At 39.0% G+C, this 14,966-nt stretch overlaps 2 protein-coding genes across 8 annotated transcripts in view; one reads left to right on the top strand and one right to left on the bottom strand.

Annotated features, from left to right (window-relative positions):
* The window catches only part of LOC124148539 (serine/arginine-rich splicing factor 7-like), a 45,780-nt gene that overhangs the window by 4,161 nt on the left and 26,653 nt on the right, over positions 1–14,966 (top strand). For 2 of the 5 annotated variants that reach the window (XM_046519671.2, XM_046519672.2), the window contains exon 2: positions 5,115–5,199. Coding sequence is in view for 2 of the 5 variants with exons in the window: in XM_046519669.2 (XP_046375625.1) it covers positions 12,879–12,907 (29 nt within the window). In the remaining 3 variants the exon portion in view is untranslated. Of the gene's footprint in view, positions 1–4,528; positions 5,023–5,114; positions 5,200–12,853; positions 12,908–14,539; positions 14,646–14,966 lie in introns of those variants that run through there. The other 3 variants (XM_046519673.2, XM_046519669.2, XM_046519670.2) reach the window with 3 other exon arrangements.
* LOC124148540 (serine/arginine-rich splicing factor 7-like) overlaps positions 1–14,966 on the bottom strand; it is a 35,997-nt gene that overhangs the window by 12,066 nt on the left and 8,965 nt on the right. The gene's annotated exons all lie outside the window — the stretch shown is intronic.

Here is a 14,966-nt window from a genome sequence, read left to right as displayed (position 1 = left end):
CAAAAACAGCTTCCCTGAGAGGGAAGTGCAGATGGAATTATCTCTTCTTCATATAGTTATCCCCCGCCGCGCGAAAGCGCGAAGCGGGGGATATAGTATTCACGACCGTCCGTCCGTACGTCCGTCTGTCCGTACGTCCGTCCGTACGTCCCACCTGTTTGTTGCCGCGATATCTCAAGAACTAAACACTGGATTGTCTTCATATTTGGAACTATGGTGTATATACAGACTCCGCAGACACCAGTCGGTTTTGGTGACCTTGATCCCATTTTCAAGGTCACAGCAGACAAATCTGCTTTTAGAGTTGGAAAACGGTGTTGCCGCGATATCTCAAGAACTAAACACTGGATTGTCTTCATATTTGGAACTATGGTGTATATACAGACTCCGCAGACACCAGTCGGTTTTGGTGACCTTGATCCCATTTTCAAGGTCACAGCAGACAAATCTGCTTTTAGAGTTGGAAAACGGTGTTGCCGCAATATCTCAAGAACTAAACACTGGATTGTCTTCATATTTGGAACTATGGTGTATATACAGACACCGCAGACACCAGTCGGTTTTGGTGACCTTGACCCCATTTTCAAGGTCACAGCAGGCAAATCTGCTTTTAGAGTTGGAAAACGGTGTTGCCGCGATATCTCAAGAACTAAACACTGGATTGTCTTCATATTTGGAACTATAGTGTATATACAGACTCCGCAGACACCAGTCGGTTTTGGTGACCTTGATCCCATTTTCAAGGTCACAGCAGGCAAATCTGCTTTTAGAGTTGGAAAACGGTGTTGCCGCGATATCTCAAGAACTAAACCTCTCGATTGTCTTCATATTTGGAACTATGGTGTATATACAGACACCGCAGACACCAGTCGGTTTTGGTGACCTTGACCCCATTTTCAAGGTCACAGCAGGCAAATCTGCTTTTGGAGTTAGAAAACGGTGTTGCCGCGATATCTCAAGAACTAATCGCTGGATTGTCTTCATATTTGGAACTATGGTGTATATACAGACACCGCATACACCTGTCAGATTTGGTGACCTTGATCCCATTTTCAAGGTCACAGCAGGCAAATCTGTTTTTGGAGTTGGAAAACGGTGTTGCCACAATATCTCAAGAACTAATCGCTGGATTGTCTTCATATTTGGTACTATGGTGTATATGGCGGGGGATATTTCGTCACTCTGTGACAAATACTTGTTCTAAATGATTTACAGGGATTGTTACGAAACAGGTTTTCAAGTTAAAATACCCGAATGTCAAGAAACAGCTGCATGAAACAAATTTGAATACCCTCCAGAAGTTGTGGATACCCAAATCAAAATCAAACCCCTGGGTAAAATACCCAAATAACCAAAGGCTTACCTCGAGCTCTTCCCAATAGAAGGAGATAGTGTTGCCATTGTAACCTTGCAATATCAGTTAATATTACACTGTATTCTATATATGCCAGGCTCTTATTGCTTGTTTGAATGATTAATGGATTATTTCAGAACTGATGAGAAATGGCATATCTGCACCTTTTGTGTCACTATAGTCTGTTTTTTCCAAATGACCTGTCAAAGGAGTTTCATGTACCAAACTCAAAACATGCTTTCAATATGAATTTGGGAGAAGAAATTGATGGCAAACCTTGCATTCATTGCAGTACATCTATGGCCTCTGTTTCCTCAACAAAACTGGAACTTTGTCAGCTTCTTCTAAAGAGGGTGCCCTGTTGGCAAGAGCTGTGAGTTCTGGGTCTTACCCCCTGTAACTTAACTAACTGCTGCTCCCTACCCAGAACTGGTTTCTCAACAGCCAAACTGTCAGAATTTTGAGTTCTCTCCGTTGAAAATTTAGACGTGTCAAGAGAATGATCCATAAAAGAGCCAGCCAAATTGTAAGTGGAATCATTCTCTGAAGAACTTTGCTTAGCCATAGCACGAGTAACAACACACGAAAGAAAAACACCTCAAATTTCTTTTTCAAGATTTTTAGTACTTTACAAAGTGTTAGGCTCAAGACAAACAACAGGATCAGCCAAACATGTTCCCCCTGCCAAATCATTCCCAATGAGCAAGTCTGCTCCATTAAAATGTTTCTACAACATGGAGAGGTGCACTGGTAAACCACATTAACCTAAGAGTTCGCTGATGACCCTTCAGAAAGCAGCAAAATAGTGAAAATATCATCCAAAATCAGAGTTTGAAAGCACAAGTATCCCTTAAAATGGTAATTGGCTTAACATTGGCACTGTCACCTTAAGCTGACACAACCTCTCTCACAACCCCAGACTTTGATGACTGGTCTACAACAGATAACTCCCAATTAGCCGAACCACAAAAAAGGCTGTGACCTGACATTCACAAAAGCATTCGGGGAAGAATGACTGCTCTTGAAGTGAGCTTTCTACACTCAGAAATGAAATGACCTGGCTTGTGGCAATATCTACAAGTAGGCTCTGAAGAAAAAATCCAGGAGTATCTTTAGAACCAACTTGAGTATAACTTGACATTTTGTCAACAAACTCGGAACCAGACTTGTTAGAGCCAGATCTAGGAGGGGATGAACTACCCTTTCCTGATATGTAAATCTATCAAAATCACCACTGACCTCCTTTGACGTACACCACCTATCCAACAGTTTCCTTGTCCCTTGCAAACTCAACAAAAGTAAGAACCATCCCTTTTTCTTAGCAGACCTAAACGTTTGCCTGCTTCAGCTTCAGGAACCAATTCATAAGCCTTCAAAACTTCAGACTTAACATCCTGATAATCAGATCTCCTATCAATACACAACACAGACTCACACAGCACACACACACCACATGCACACACACACACACACACACTCACACACACACACACACACACACACACACACAAGTTTGTTTGGTTATATATGTTGTTCATTATATGCGTTATGAACAAACACAATACATGTAACTGTGTCGCTATTGTGTTGATTCGCCGCTGATTGCATATTGCCAATTGTCAGTGACCCTTGACACTAAGTGAGATTTCTCAGTTCGCTATATACGTCACTAATTAGTGGTATTTGGGCGTGTCGGGGATCAGATACCAGTTTGCTATAAACATTAGTTTGCTGTGGAGATTTTCTTATATATGTAAATTTATATGATAATACAAAGGAGATAAATCCGGGATTTCGTCACAGTTCGTTGTATCCGTTTGTTCGCTCTATCCATGTTCGTTATATCCGTGTTCTACTGTACAATACTCCTGAACGCGACATTACAACCCCATTTCACACCTGACCACTTTGCATTATTCAACGTGAATAACCTAACACATTCGCCAAATCCTATTTTCATCAGAGTTATATATACTGATATTTATGTTTCTTATCAATATTATCTGAATGGCTTTCCAGCTGTCTCTTCCACATGTTACAGCAAGGTATGTTTTGGATCAATTCAGATTGAATTAAAATTATTTGCATGTACTTATTCATATTTTATTACATCATTTGGTACAATGAGTAGAGTAAATTGATGTAAAATGATTCAGGGGTAGAAACTAACATATATCAAAACCCTTAAAAATGGCAAATTTCTACTAGTCTTTATGATACCTTAACTGGTGGGCAGGTTGGCAAGGACTGCAGGACTAGTGCCAATCTCTAACACTGAAAAAGGTTGGGTAGCTATTAGGGGCAGCCAGTTCACAAATGGCTTCGGTGTTATATATGCTTTGTGTATCTGAAACAGGGCACTGATAGTAGTACAATGTGTTTACTCAGTTCATGGTTATTCTGCAAGATATGCTGTTGACATTGCAGGAAGAGAATTCCATTTTTCCTGTGTGTCATATATGATCCACATGTTCAGAGCTCCAGATAAGCTTTTGGTGTTGTGGGTATTTTACCTATGCATTTGAAAATCATTGGGTATCAGTAATTCTATCTGGGTATTCAAATTTCTGTTACCCACTAGTTTTTACACATGTGGGTATTTAAGTTAAATATTTAAAAACACTATTCATCTAGACCCTGCAAACTGGTGTCGTGTGGGTTCGAGAGCTTTGTAGGACTCAAAAGTACCACAATACTTCCACAAGAAAGTGTGATGGCAAATGATCATGATGTAACTGTCATCGTGGAGTTTGGCAAGGTTGACAGAATGCCCGTTATTAATTTCAAAATAAGTTGCTGATTTGCTAATCGAATACGCAGGGTTACTTCACAATATTTTGATGATACGCACAAGTTTTATTTTTGTAGCGTATCTGTAATGTTCGTTGTGTATTTGATACGCTTGGATTTTATTTTACTGCGTATTTCTGCATTTCTGATGCGTATTTTTATCTGGAGCTCTGCATGTTACTCTTAGGTCTTCGTCCTAGGTTAGACATGATGGCTGCGATATTATATTGGCACTAGTCCAATAGTCCTTGTTAAACTGCGAAATAGTTAGGTATCATAAGGACTATTATAGCTAAAATGGATAGAATTATCATTAAACTGCCTGCATGTTATCAGAAATCAGTTTTGCTACTATAAGGGTAACGCTATTTTTCAGGGCATTATCATTTGCATAAGACCTCAGTCTTTTCAACTGCTCTCCTTTGTCGGGCCATTAATGGAAGACCTCGTGCTTCTGCAAATGATAATGCCCTGAAAAATAGCGTTACCCTTAAAATAGCAATTTCCTGTTTTTCTATGTGTTGTCATTATAAGGACGAGAGGACTAAACAAGTTAGTTTCTATCGCTGGATGGCTATCTTTAAATTGATGCTGTAACTTCTCATAGACGTACTTGGGGGCACGGGTGGCTGTGCTGTGCCTTGAGTTGCGTCCCTTGGGCATGCCAGAACGGCTTTGGATAGTGGGTTGGACAGATTATGATTCTAGGTTTGTCAGCACCACCCCTCCTGCCACCAACTGGTGGGTTTCACTGAATGGTAAACATCTGAGATCTTTCCTCTCACATTAAGCTGACACCCTGTTATGTAACTGGAATACAGTTCAGAGTGGTGTTAAACCCAGCTGTGTCCAGTTGCGATGCACGGACAGGTAGTGAGGTTGTTACGTTGTTTCTTTGTTCCATCGTTCCATCACTCGTCTCCATGTTTCCAAAGCAGTGGCCTGAAAACCAATTGTTTCTACTTTTCAGCTTAACACAATGTGCTTTCAAGCCGCATGCTGATGATCTGATGGGTATTCATATCGTAACATCTGATAAATAGTGATCAATACTTGTGAGTATAACTTTATCTTGGTTTAACATGGTTTAGATGTTGTACATTGTTCATGATATTTTGGCTTTTTTAAGCCACATTATTTCTGCCCTATAAGACAAGCTGTTGTCTTTATCCATACCGTGAATATCAATGATGTTTTGTGCAAACCCCATCTGTTTCTCTACATTCCCTCACACCACTGCACACATTGACATTCTTTTTTCATAAGATGCAGGGGGTTCAACTGCGATTCTAAAGTTAGTGCTCATGGCAAGGAAAAATATTACTTTTTATGGGGGAAAAATCATTATTTTGTTCAAAATTGGGATTTAAAATAACCACATATTTTCGTAAATTCATAGGTATTTTAACATTGCATTCATTGCAGTAATGTAAAACTAGGCAATAATGCCTCTTCGACTGAATTAGCCCTGTTGTCACTGATGTTCAAGTTACCCCTACTAAGCCGTAACGTTTTAGACCCATGAAGATTCGGGGTTAGAATTGGTCTTCAGCTACCCATGCTTGCCGTAAAAGCTGACTATACTTGTCATAAAAGGCAACTGACGGGATCAGGTGGTCAGGCTCGCTGACTTGGTTGATGTATGTCATCGATCCCAATTGCATGGATCGATGCTCATGATATTACACACTGGATTGTCTGGTCCAGACTCGATTATTTACAGACCACCGTCATATAGCTGGAATATTGCTGAGTGCGGCGTAAAACAACAAACCAACCAACCATAACATTTTAACAAGAATTGGGAAATTTTAATTTAAGATACATCCCTGTAGTTGGTTAGTCTTGAAAACCTGGTTAATGAAAAATGTGGTTGCTGGACTGGTTACTCTCTACCTTACCCTTCTTGAGCTGGGGACAAGTCAGGGTGTCTTCCCCTGAGATTAGATTTAATGTACTTACTTAGAGTTAACCATTAATGGTTAAAATATACATATTATAACATTTTGAAAAACATATTGTTTTGAACTGTGTCAGTCTTGTCCAGAGTATTGTTGGTCGTGGAGTCAAAGAACTGTTAAAATACCTCCCTGAAGGACCAGAAGTCACTATTTTCTGATTTAAAAAATATATCTTGAGATCTTAGGACTCCTTACATTTTTTGTTTTAACATTATAATTTATTCAAGGACCCCATGACTTCAGATTTGAACACTGTAGCATGAGAAGTCAAATCCAGTTTAGCAGGGTTCATTTTGGACATTTTGGTTTATTCGATTATTCACTCACTCACCCTACCAACCACTCCCACACTCACTCACTCACTCACCCTACCAACCACTCCCACACTCACTCACTCACTCACCCTACCAACCACACCCACAGTAACTCACTCACCCTACCAACCACACACTAATTCACTCGCTCACTCACCCTACCAACCACACACTAATTCACTCACTTCCTCAAACACCCACACTCACTCACTCTTTCACTCACCCTACCAACCACACCCACGATAACTCACCCACCCTACCAACCACACACTAATTCACTCACTCACTCACTCACTCACTCACTCACTCACTCACTCACTCACCCTACCAACCACACCTACACTCACTCACTCACTCACTCACTCACTCACTCACTCAGTCGTCTATTGCGCCACTATTCACTGTGCAGAGTTGCGTCCCTTGGGCATGCCAGAAACCTATGATTGTGGGTTTGAATCCCAGTTTCACCCCAATTATGTTTCTAGGTTTGTCAGCACCATACCCATGCTCGTGGGTTTCACCAAAGTGGTAAACGCCTAAGACCTGCCTCAATTGCGGTTTCTTCCCACATTAAGCTGACACACCATGATATGACTGTTAAAAGCGGTGTTAAACACAACTCACTCACTCACTCACTCACTCACTCACTCACTCACTCACTCACTCACTCTGGGACCATATAGACAGTGCAACCCTGTGAATCTGGAAGATAGCGTTTCCTGTTGGTCATCTTTTACAGATTTCAGGATCAACAAATGATAGTTACTATGGTTGCAGAGTATTTCGCTTTGTGATTATGTCAGGTTCAAAGCAATAATTGTCCAGAAGGTGGGATTTTTTAGATTAGCAGGTTCCTGACTAAAGAGGTTTCACTCCATGTTCATTTTTGTGCATAATGAAGAAGCGATATATATTTTTTAAGCCAGAAATAAACCTAGCCTGACTACTGTCCAAAGCCATGACTACCTTTATCAATAAAGTTAATAATTAATGATGTTTGACATACACTTAAACTGTGCTGAAACTTATCAGGGCCAATATATCATGTCACCAGACGACAAGCAATCTAACCTCTTACTCCACGCAAAGCATATATACAGGGACCTGCTGAGAGGCATATATTTGGCACCAAGTCTGCAGCTAATTTCAGTCAAAATTCCCAATTTGAATTAAAAATGCACTAATACCTCAGAATTTACGAAAATAAGAACAGTAAAACAAAATCCAATTATGAACAATATCACAATTCTTTCCCAATTTGCTTGAGGGCACTTCATTTGGAATCCTAGGTAAATCCCTTATATATAGCCTGTGTATATATGCATGTTCGCATACTTAATCCTCACTTCCTTTAGTTCTTGTTTATCAGTTTCAGACCATATTAAACTGGGGCAAAACTAGGGTTTACCTCTGTCTTAGACTACCGTATTCGACGTAATAAGCGCCCGGGACGCTCTCAAAATTAGAAATAGGGGGCTCTTATTCATGGTTAATGCTGACAGCCTGAAATGATATAAAAGAAAAGTATGTGTGTATGAAGATTTAATTGCCTATAATTAAGGGTGCATATAACACACAAGTGCGTATTATACACAAATAAAAAAGTACTGTGTACATTGATCAATCGGAAGGGGTGCTGATTGGGATTGTTCACTAGCCAATATATTAGCAAATATCACCGTGGGCGCTTATTAGAGCAGGGCGCTTTTTACATCGAATATGGTAATGCATCATCTTTGAAAATATATAATCTGATAGAAACAAAAATAATTAAGAGGAGCCCAAGTGAGATGTGGAAAATCTAGATTTGTTTCATTTTAGCATTATAGTTAGAGCCGGGAAGAGAAAATAACATGGTTCAGGGACTGTTAGACTAGCCTTGAGATTTTCCCATTCCACAAAGTGATCGTAGGGCTACAATAGTCGTATGTCTACTTTAAAGCATGGGTCGGTTAGGATCACCTCAGCTCTATGACCGTTTTGTAGAACGTGACATGCTTCAATGACAATATTCTTCCCCTAGTCTGCAGCAAATGTCATTAGAAGTTCCCCTATTAAGAACTATGAAGTTACAATTTCATGTTTATGCACAGACTGTATACAGTATAGTTACAACTGATCTATTGGCTTTGTACAGTTGACTTGTATTTCACTAATAACAGTTCAATAATGGAAAAGAGGTTTCAATGATTAGGTTCACATTACTGGATCAAATTTCAATGTCAATGTCAATGTCAGTATAGAATGTTAATTTCAAGGAATTAAAGAAAATAACCACTTATAAAAATCCCAATTTTGAACAAAATAACGATTCCCAATTTGTATGCCAACGGGCACTTAGTTTCAAGTGCTAGGAAGATCTCTGGTATATGTGCAAACTCTAGGAACTTTGGGGGTCCTAAGTGTTAAAAAGTGGGTCTAGGGTAACCCCTGTACCAACAAGAAATAAGATACATGTGATGTCTTCTGTGTATTATTGATGGGGATGTCCTTCTTTAAATCGAAACTTTGTGAATGAGTGAAAACATTTGACATGGACTGTCCAAACATTGTTTAGACCGCCTCCGTGGTCTAGTGGTAGAGCGTCCGCCCGGAGAGCGGAAGGTCCGGGGTTCGATCCTCGGCCGCCAAATACAAAATACCAAAATACATTAAAAGATGGTACTTGTTGTTACCCTGTCTGGCGCTCGGCCTTAAGGGGCTAAACAAGGACTGGTCGGCCCAGAGTCAGTATACTGTGTCTGAGTTGGATATTCTGTTAAATTGGGGCATGGTATCTCAGTGAGTTAGCACTATAAATCGGCATCAGTCTGGACTAGTACAAGCAGCAACACACACACACACACACACACACACGTCCATGCACATTGCTATATAAGTGCAATAATCTTGGACGCGGCGTTAAACCAAATTTCACCTCACCTCACCTCATCAAACATTGTTTGTATCTCTTATAGAAACAGAAATATGAGATAAAGCTTGTTTCAAATTGAGAAGCTTCAATCGTTCCGACAATCCACCCCCACTTGCCCAACTTTGGGTATAGAGGATTAACAGATTAGGGTATTGTCTGTATTAACCTTAGCTGGATGGATTGTCACAGAAGCATACAGTAAGCATACTAACTACTACTAAAACATATTTAAAACATTGAAATGTTGTGGATTGACACAGAAAACAAACAAATAGTGTAAAAATGTACATTAATAAAACATACTTAAGCATACAGTAAAATAGAAACTAAAATAGGACTTTATTTTTGCCTACTTTATGCATTAGCGATGTACAAGATATTAACCTGTTCGCCAGCCATGGTAACATGGTAACGGTTCATCTGTGACAAACTCTTATATGCCTACCTATGTAAAGCCTATTTATTAAATGTCCTGCAATTTTCACATGTACAATTTTCACATGATTTTGATTTCAAGTCACTAATTAGCGCATGCGACATAGGTTGAGTACCGCTCACCAGAAACTGACTATAAGGAAACCAACTATTGTTCTTCAGTCTTCTGCCTGATGTTTTATCAATGTACATCTTCCCGAGGCAAGAGAGTGAACTGACTATAGAAGTCCAGTTTCCACCCTTGCAGAACTAGGCTGGTTTTATGGAGTTACATTTTGGCTGGACTAACGAGTCAATGCATAGTCCAATCAAAATCGCAGACCGAAATCGAAATCCGGTTCGTGAACTGTCGTGCAGATTTCAGTCGATTGCAGGATTTGCAAAGCATGTGCACCGCCAACTCGTTTTCCAAATCTTTTCATGTTTTTAATCAAGGCGCTCACATGATTTTGACTCATTTCGCAATGTAAGACCCGTTTTATCACAATATTGATCTTGATTATCGATCAGATCGTCCTGACCGGGCGCAACTATTTTGTGTGAAGCAAACGCAGGTGATACGAGAGGTGGAATCTGATTGGTCCATAGGACAGGCTTAGAAGGGACATAACTGGTAATAGCCACTGGTGGCGCTACGATTGAGCCCAGTAATTTCAGCCTAGTTCGGCAAGGATGGAAACTGGACTTTTAAAGTCAGTTACTCTCTTGCCTTGGGAAGATGATCAATGTAGGGCACTCAGTGTGGTAACCGTTTCAGCATCCATACTCTTGCATCGGTCATGTCTTTTGGGACTTACAGTGGATATTATTTGCATACAATCTCAGTTTATTTTAACATAGGATCCGATAAAACCCAGGCAATACAAAAGATTTATGGTTGACAGTCAAAATTATACACATGGTACCGTATATGACCGTAGATAAGCCAAATTTTGAGGACCAGAAGAAAGATTCTGTAGGAAGGGTTTGACTTATGTATGGGTTACACTTTCATCAAACTCTTTTCTTTAGGTAAAACAAAAATGACATCGTATCGCTTCAGGTGATTGAACAAAGCTTTAACAAACTTTGTCAATGAAAATGTGAAATTTGCGACTAAACATCACTAGACATGATGATTTACCATTTTGATTGTATTTCTTGTTATGATGGGCATTGTTTTATATGAGGGATAAAGATTACCCTGTGTATTGTCTCGAAATCTAAGCCGGATATAGCTGTACACACGTTTCTTCCCAATCTACCACTGATTACGTTAAAACATACCCAATAAAAAAATACTACTTTACTCTGAATAATATATTGTGATATGGTGTTATTTTGATTGCAGGTTTTACTCTATATATTTTCAAAGTAATGATTCCCATAACCAGGTAGCACTTACCGTATTTGACGTAATAAGCGCCCAGGGCTCTCTCAAAATTAGAAATAGGGGGCTCTTATTTTGGTGGATATTATTTGCATAGGGTGAAAGGGTTGCAGGATAGTAAATTTCGTGGTTTATGCTGACAGCCAGAAATGATACAAAAGAAAAGTCTGTGCGTATTGTACACAACAGATATATTTTTCAAGAATTTAACTGCCCGTAATTCAGGTTGCATATAACACACGAGTGCGTATTATACACAAATAAATAAGTCTTGTGTACATGGATCAATCGGAAGAGTGCTAATTGGGATTGTTCACAAGCCAATATATCACAAAATATCGCCGTGGGAGCTTATTAGAGCGGAGCGCTTATTACGTCGAAAACGGTATGTGTATTGTCGGATACTTATTTTGCATGGAACAGTTTGATAGAATATTCAGGATATCAGCTCAGGACTTTACCAATGACCATAGTACTCCATTGTTTTCCTCAAGGCCAGATCAATTTTTTTATATACTATTTGAATAGATTTCCGAGGTCAATATGAGCATATGTAGGCAAAATGAACAATATACAAGGACGTAGTTAACTTTTTTTGACAGAGGGGGCAAATATTTGTACAAGTATCATTTGTCCCCAACTTGATTCAAATAAAACTGTTTTCTATAATAAAAAAAACCCCGGCTGGCTACGTCACTGATATATCAATAGCAAAAATATATTGTCAGGGTAGATCATGTGGTTTAAACAATGTTATATATTCCTGAAGCTATGCATTGGTCAATAGGGGCATGCCATGGAAGATCATGTTCCTTTGTGGTTAACTTCTTACAATAAGACCAAGAAAAGGGTGTTCAAAAAAGCGTATTTTCAAATGCTTCTTGTTGATTGATACATTTTTCTGTCTGAATTGTGAATTATAGACACACTATTGATTGCATGTTACATATAACTGACATTTCTATTCTGTAAGAATTATGAAATCAAAGTTCATAGTGGCAGCTGTTGATTTTCTTCAATCTAACATTGAACCCAGCTACAACAGGGTTAGGCTTCTGAGCATACGTCAGGATGTGACATCTGTCAAATTCTAGGAAATCAGGTGAGGTGTGGAACATGACCCCAGCCTGGGACCCCTTTGTTCATGGTTTTGACCCCCAAATTCATCAGTGATAGTTTCTAGAGTCCCTTAGAGTCCCCACGGCAGACCAAGCTAAACCCCTGAGATACCAAACCATTTCTACTGACCATGGACCCACCTTAATTTGTAATCCGAAGCAGCTGTACTTTCTCTATACTATCCGTATCAAATTTCTTTTAGGCCGACTCAGTACAATATATCATTTCAATATAACCTTGGCAATTAGCGTGCAGAGACCTACTGATTCCCTACAAATATTGGATTGGATGGAACGGGAAGGTTTTGTTGATACGTAATTAGTGGCAGGACTATCAAGGCTTTTTATCTGCAATTTCTGTTTAATTTGCTCTGTTCCCGATTCAGAATAATATTTGATAAGTTCTACATTACACATGTTGCCCAGAATCTGTCATGATCTATGGTATATGATTGTATTGATCTCCAGCTAAAATGAACGTGTGAATGACTTGAATTGGCTTTGTGATTATGCAGTCTGTTATCGGATATTGGCACATTATGATTTTGTCTTTGAATATCATTATGCTGCCAGCCTTGCCTGAGATAGTTTGGTGTTAGTACGAGCAAGCTCAACTGTTAGCGATGAGAGCAGAATTTTTGAAGTCTGTCAGGTAAAAATGTTGTTTCAGATAAATATATATTTTCGACTATTTGAACAAATTAGTATCAAATTACCATTGTTGAAATGCTGTTTGCGTGAAATGTGGCAAATGGTTACCAGAGCTGATTATTCGATTCTACGATTCAAATCCGTGTTTTGTAAGACTCAAATGTAATGATATCAGTCTGTGACTTCAGCCACTTGTCCTAGTCAAATTCTGTTCTGTCTACATGGTCTAGTGAGCTCAGCTAATAGTAGTTCATGCCATAACACTTAAATCTATTGAAAATGGTGCTAAGTTAAGTTGTGGACTCCAGTGGGAAGACTCAGTATAGGCATTTTGTGATCAAACTATGGGCATTGTTTCCAAAATATTTTAAGCTTGTTTTGATCTTCAGGGTGTCGTTGTACAAGGCGATCTTAGCGCTAAGGGGATCTTAACTCCCTTACCTCAAGATAGACTTACGGCAGTCGTAAGGCTATGGTTGTTTCGTACAATGGCACCCAGGACTTAATGGATTGAAATCTACTACCGTATTCAACGTAATAAGCGCCCAGGGCGCTCTCAAAATTAGAAATAAGGGGCTCTTATTAGAATATTATTTTGGTGAAAAAAAACAGAGTTGAAAGATCGTAAATTTTGTGGTTTATGCTGACAGCCTGAAATGTTTACATACGACAGATATATTTTTTCCAGAATTTAATTGCCCATAATTAAGGGTGCATATTATAAAACACGAGTGTGTATTATACACAAATAAATAAGTCTTGTGTACATTGATCAATCGGAAGGGGTGCTCTTTGGGATTGTTCACTAGCCAATATATAAGCAAATATCACCGTGGGCGCTTATTACATCGAATACAGTATTAACATTCATAAGGTGGGCGAGAGTTTAGAGTAATGCAGAAATGAACAGTATTCTACCTTACAGTATGTGTCAGCAAAAGGTTTTTGAACGTTGTAGATTTTCTGATGCATCTTTGTGTTCTTGTTGTTTAATGCCGCAGTCAGCAATTTGCCATCCATGTCACAGCAGTCTGTTAATATCTGATGTCATTCATGACCTTATTTGTGAATGTGTCACCTGGCATATATTATGTGGAAAACAGACACTAATTGTTGTGATGGCATTTTGTGTTGATTAATGTTGATGAACGAATAATTGTGTTGATTAATGTTGATCGACAAAACATTTGTGTTGATTAATGTTGATCAAGGATAACCTTTGAACCAGAGATCTTGATATACGTTGAAACAAATTTGTGATGTATGTGTGCATATTTCTCTCTCAGCCCCATGGTGATTTAGAAATATTCCATAGACTTGAGCAGTGATACTCCTGATGGTATTTCAAATGTTGAATATTTCATGCTGTAGTTTTTAATTATTCATGTGTCTCTACAAGTTAAAACGACATTGATAAGTAGACTGAAATGTTTGGCTGGATGCGACCGTCTCTGTGTTCTGCTCAGGCTATTGAGATTGGCTGTTGAATTCAGTTTGTACTGTTATTAACAGAAACATAAAGCACAATCTGGATTTAGTGTATGGAGGATGTAGGGCTGAACACAATCATTTATAGCGTTTAGAATTTAGTAGCATATATTACAGAAAATATTCAAATGAGACAGCAGGTTCGGCAACATCAGGACAAGTAATTAGGATAGTAGCTGATCTAGTCTAGGTCGGGACTTCGTCTGTGTTTAAAGGGGGTGTCTTTGAAGCAGCATGTTTTCATTATACGGGTAAGTCATTGTCTTTGTGATTGGTTGGATGCCATGTTGATATTTTGATACATTATATGGCTTCATTGTATGGCTGAGACTGCTATTATCACAAGTCCTATGAACTATCAGTGTGGATTGATTTGGAGTAGTGCAGAATAGTGTCTACAGAAGAGGTGTAACCATATGCTGGGGTCGCAATTCCATACTTATTCTCATACTATGGTGTGATATCCAGACACAGGAGTTTTATTTCATAAATTTATATTCCTTCTTCGTGAATCACAACCCTGAGTCGTTTGTTTTTAAATTTCAGAGATCGATGATGGGATATTGTAGGAC

Source organism: Haliotis rufescens, unplaced genomic scaffold, assembly GCF_023055435.1.
Source record: "Haliotis rufescens isolate VD_foot unplaced genomic scaffold, xgHalRufe1.0.p SCAF_6, whole genome shotgun sequence".
Lineage (NCBI taxonomy): Eukaryota > Metazoa > Mollusca > Gastropoda > Lepetellida > Haliotidae > Haliotis > Haliotis rufescens.
The sequence above is the reverse complement of the archived record's forward strand: the minus strand, read 5'-3'. Positions and strand labels throughout refer to the sequence as shown.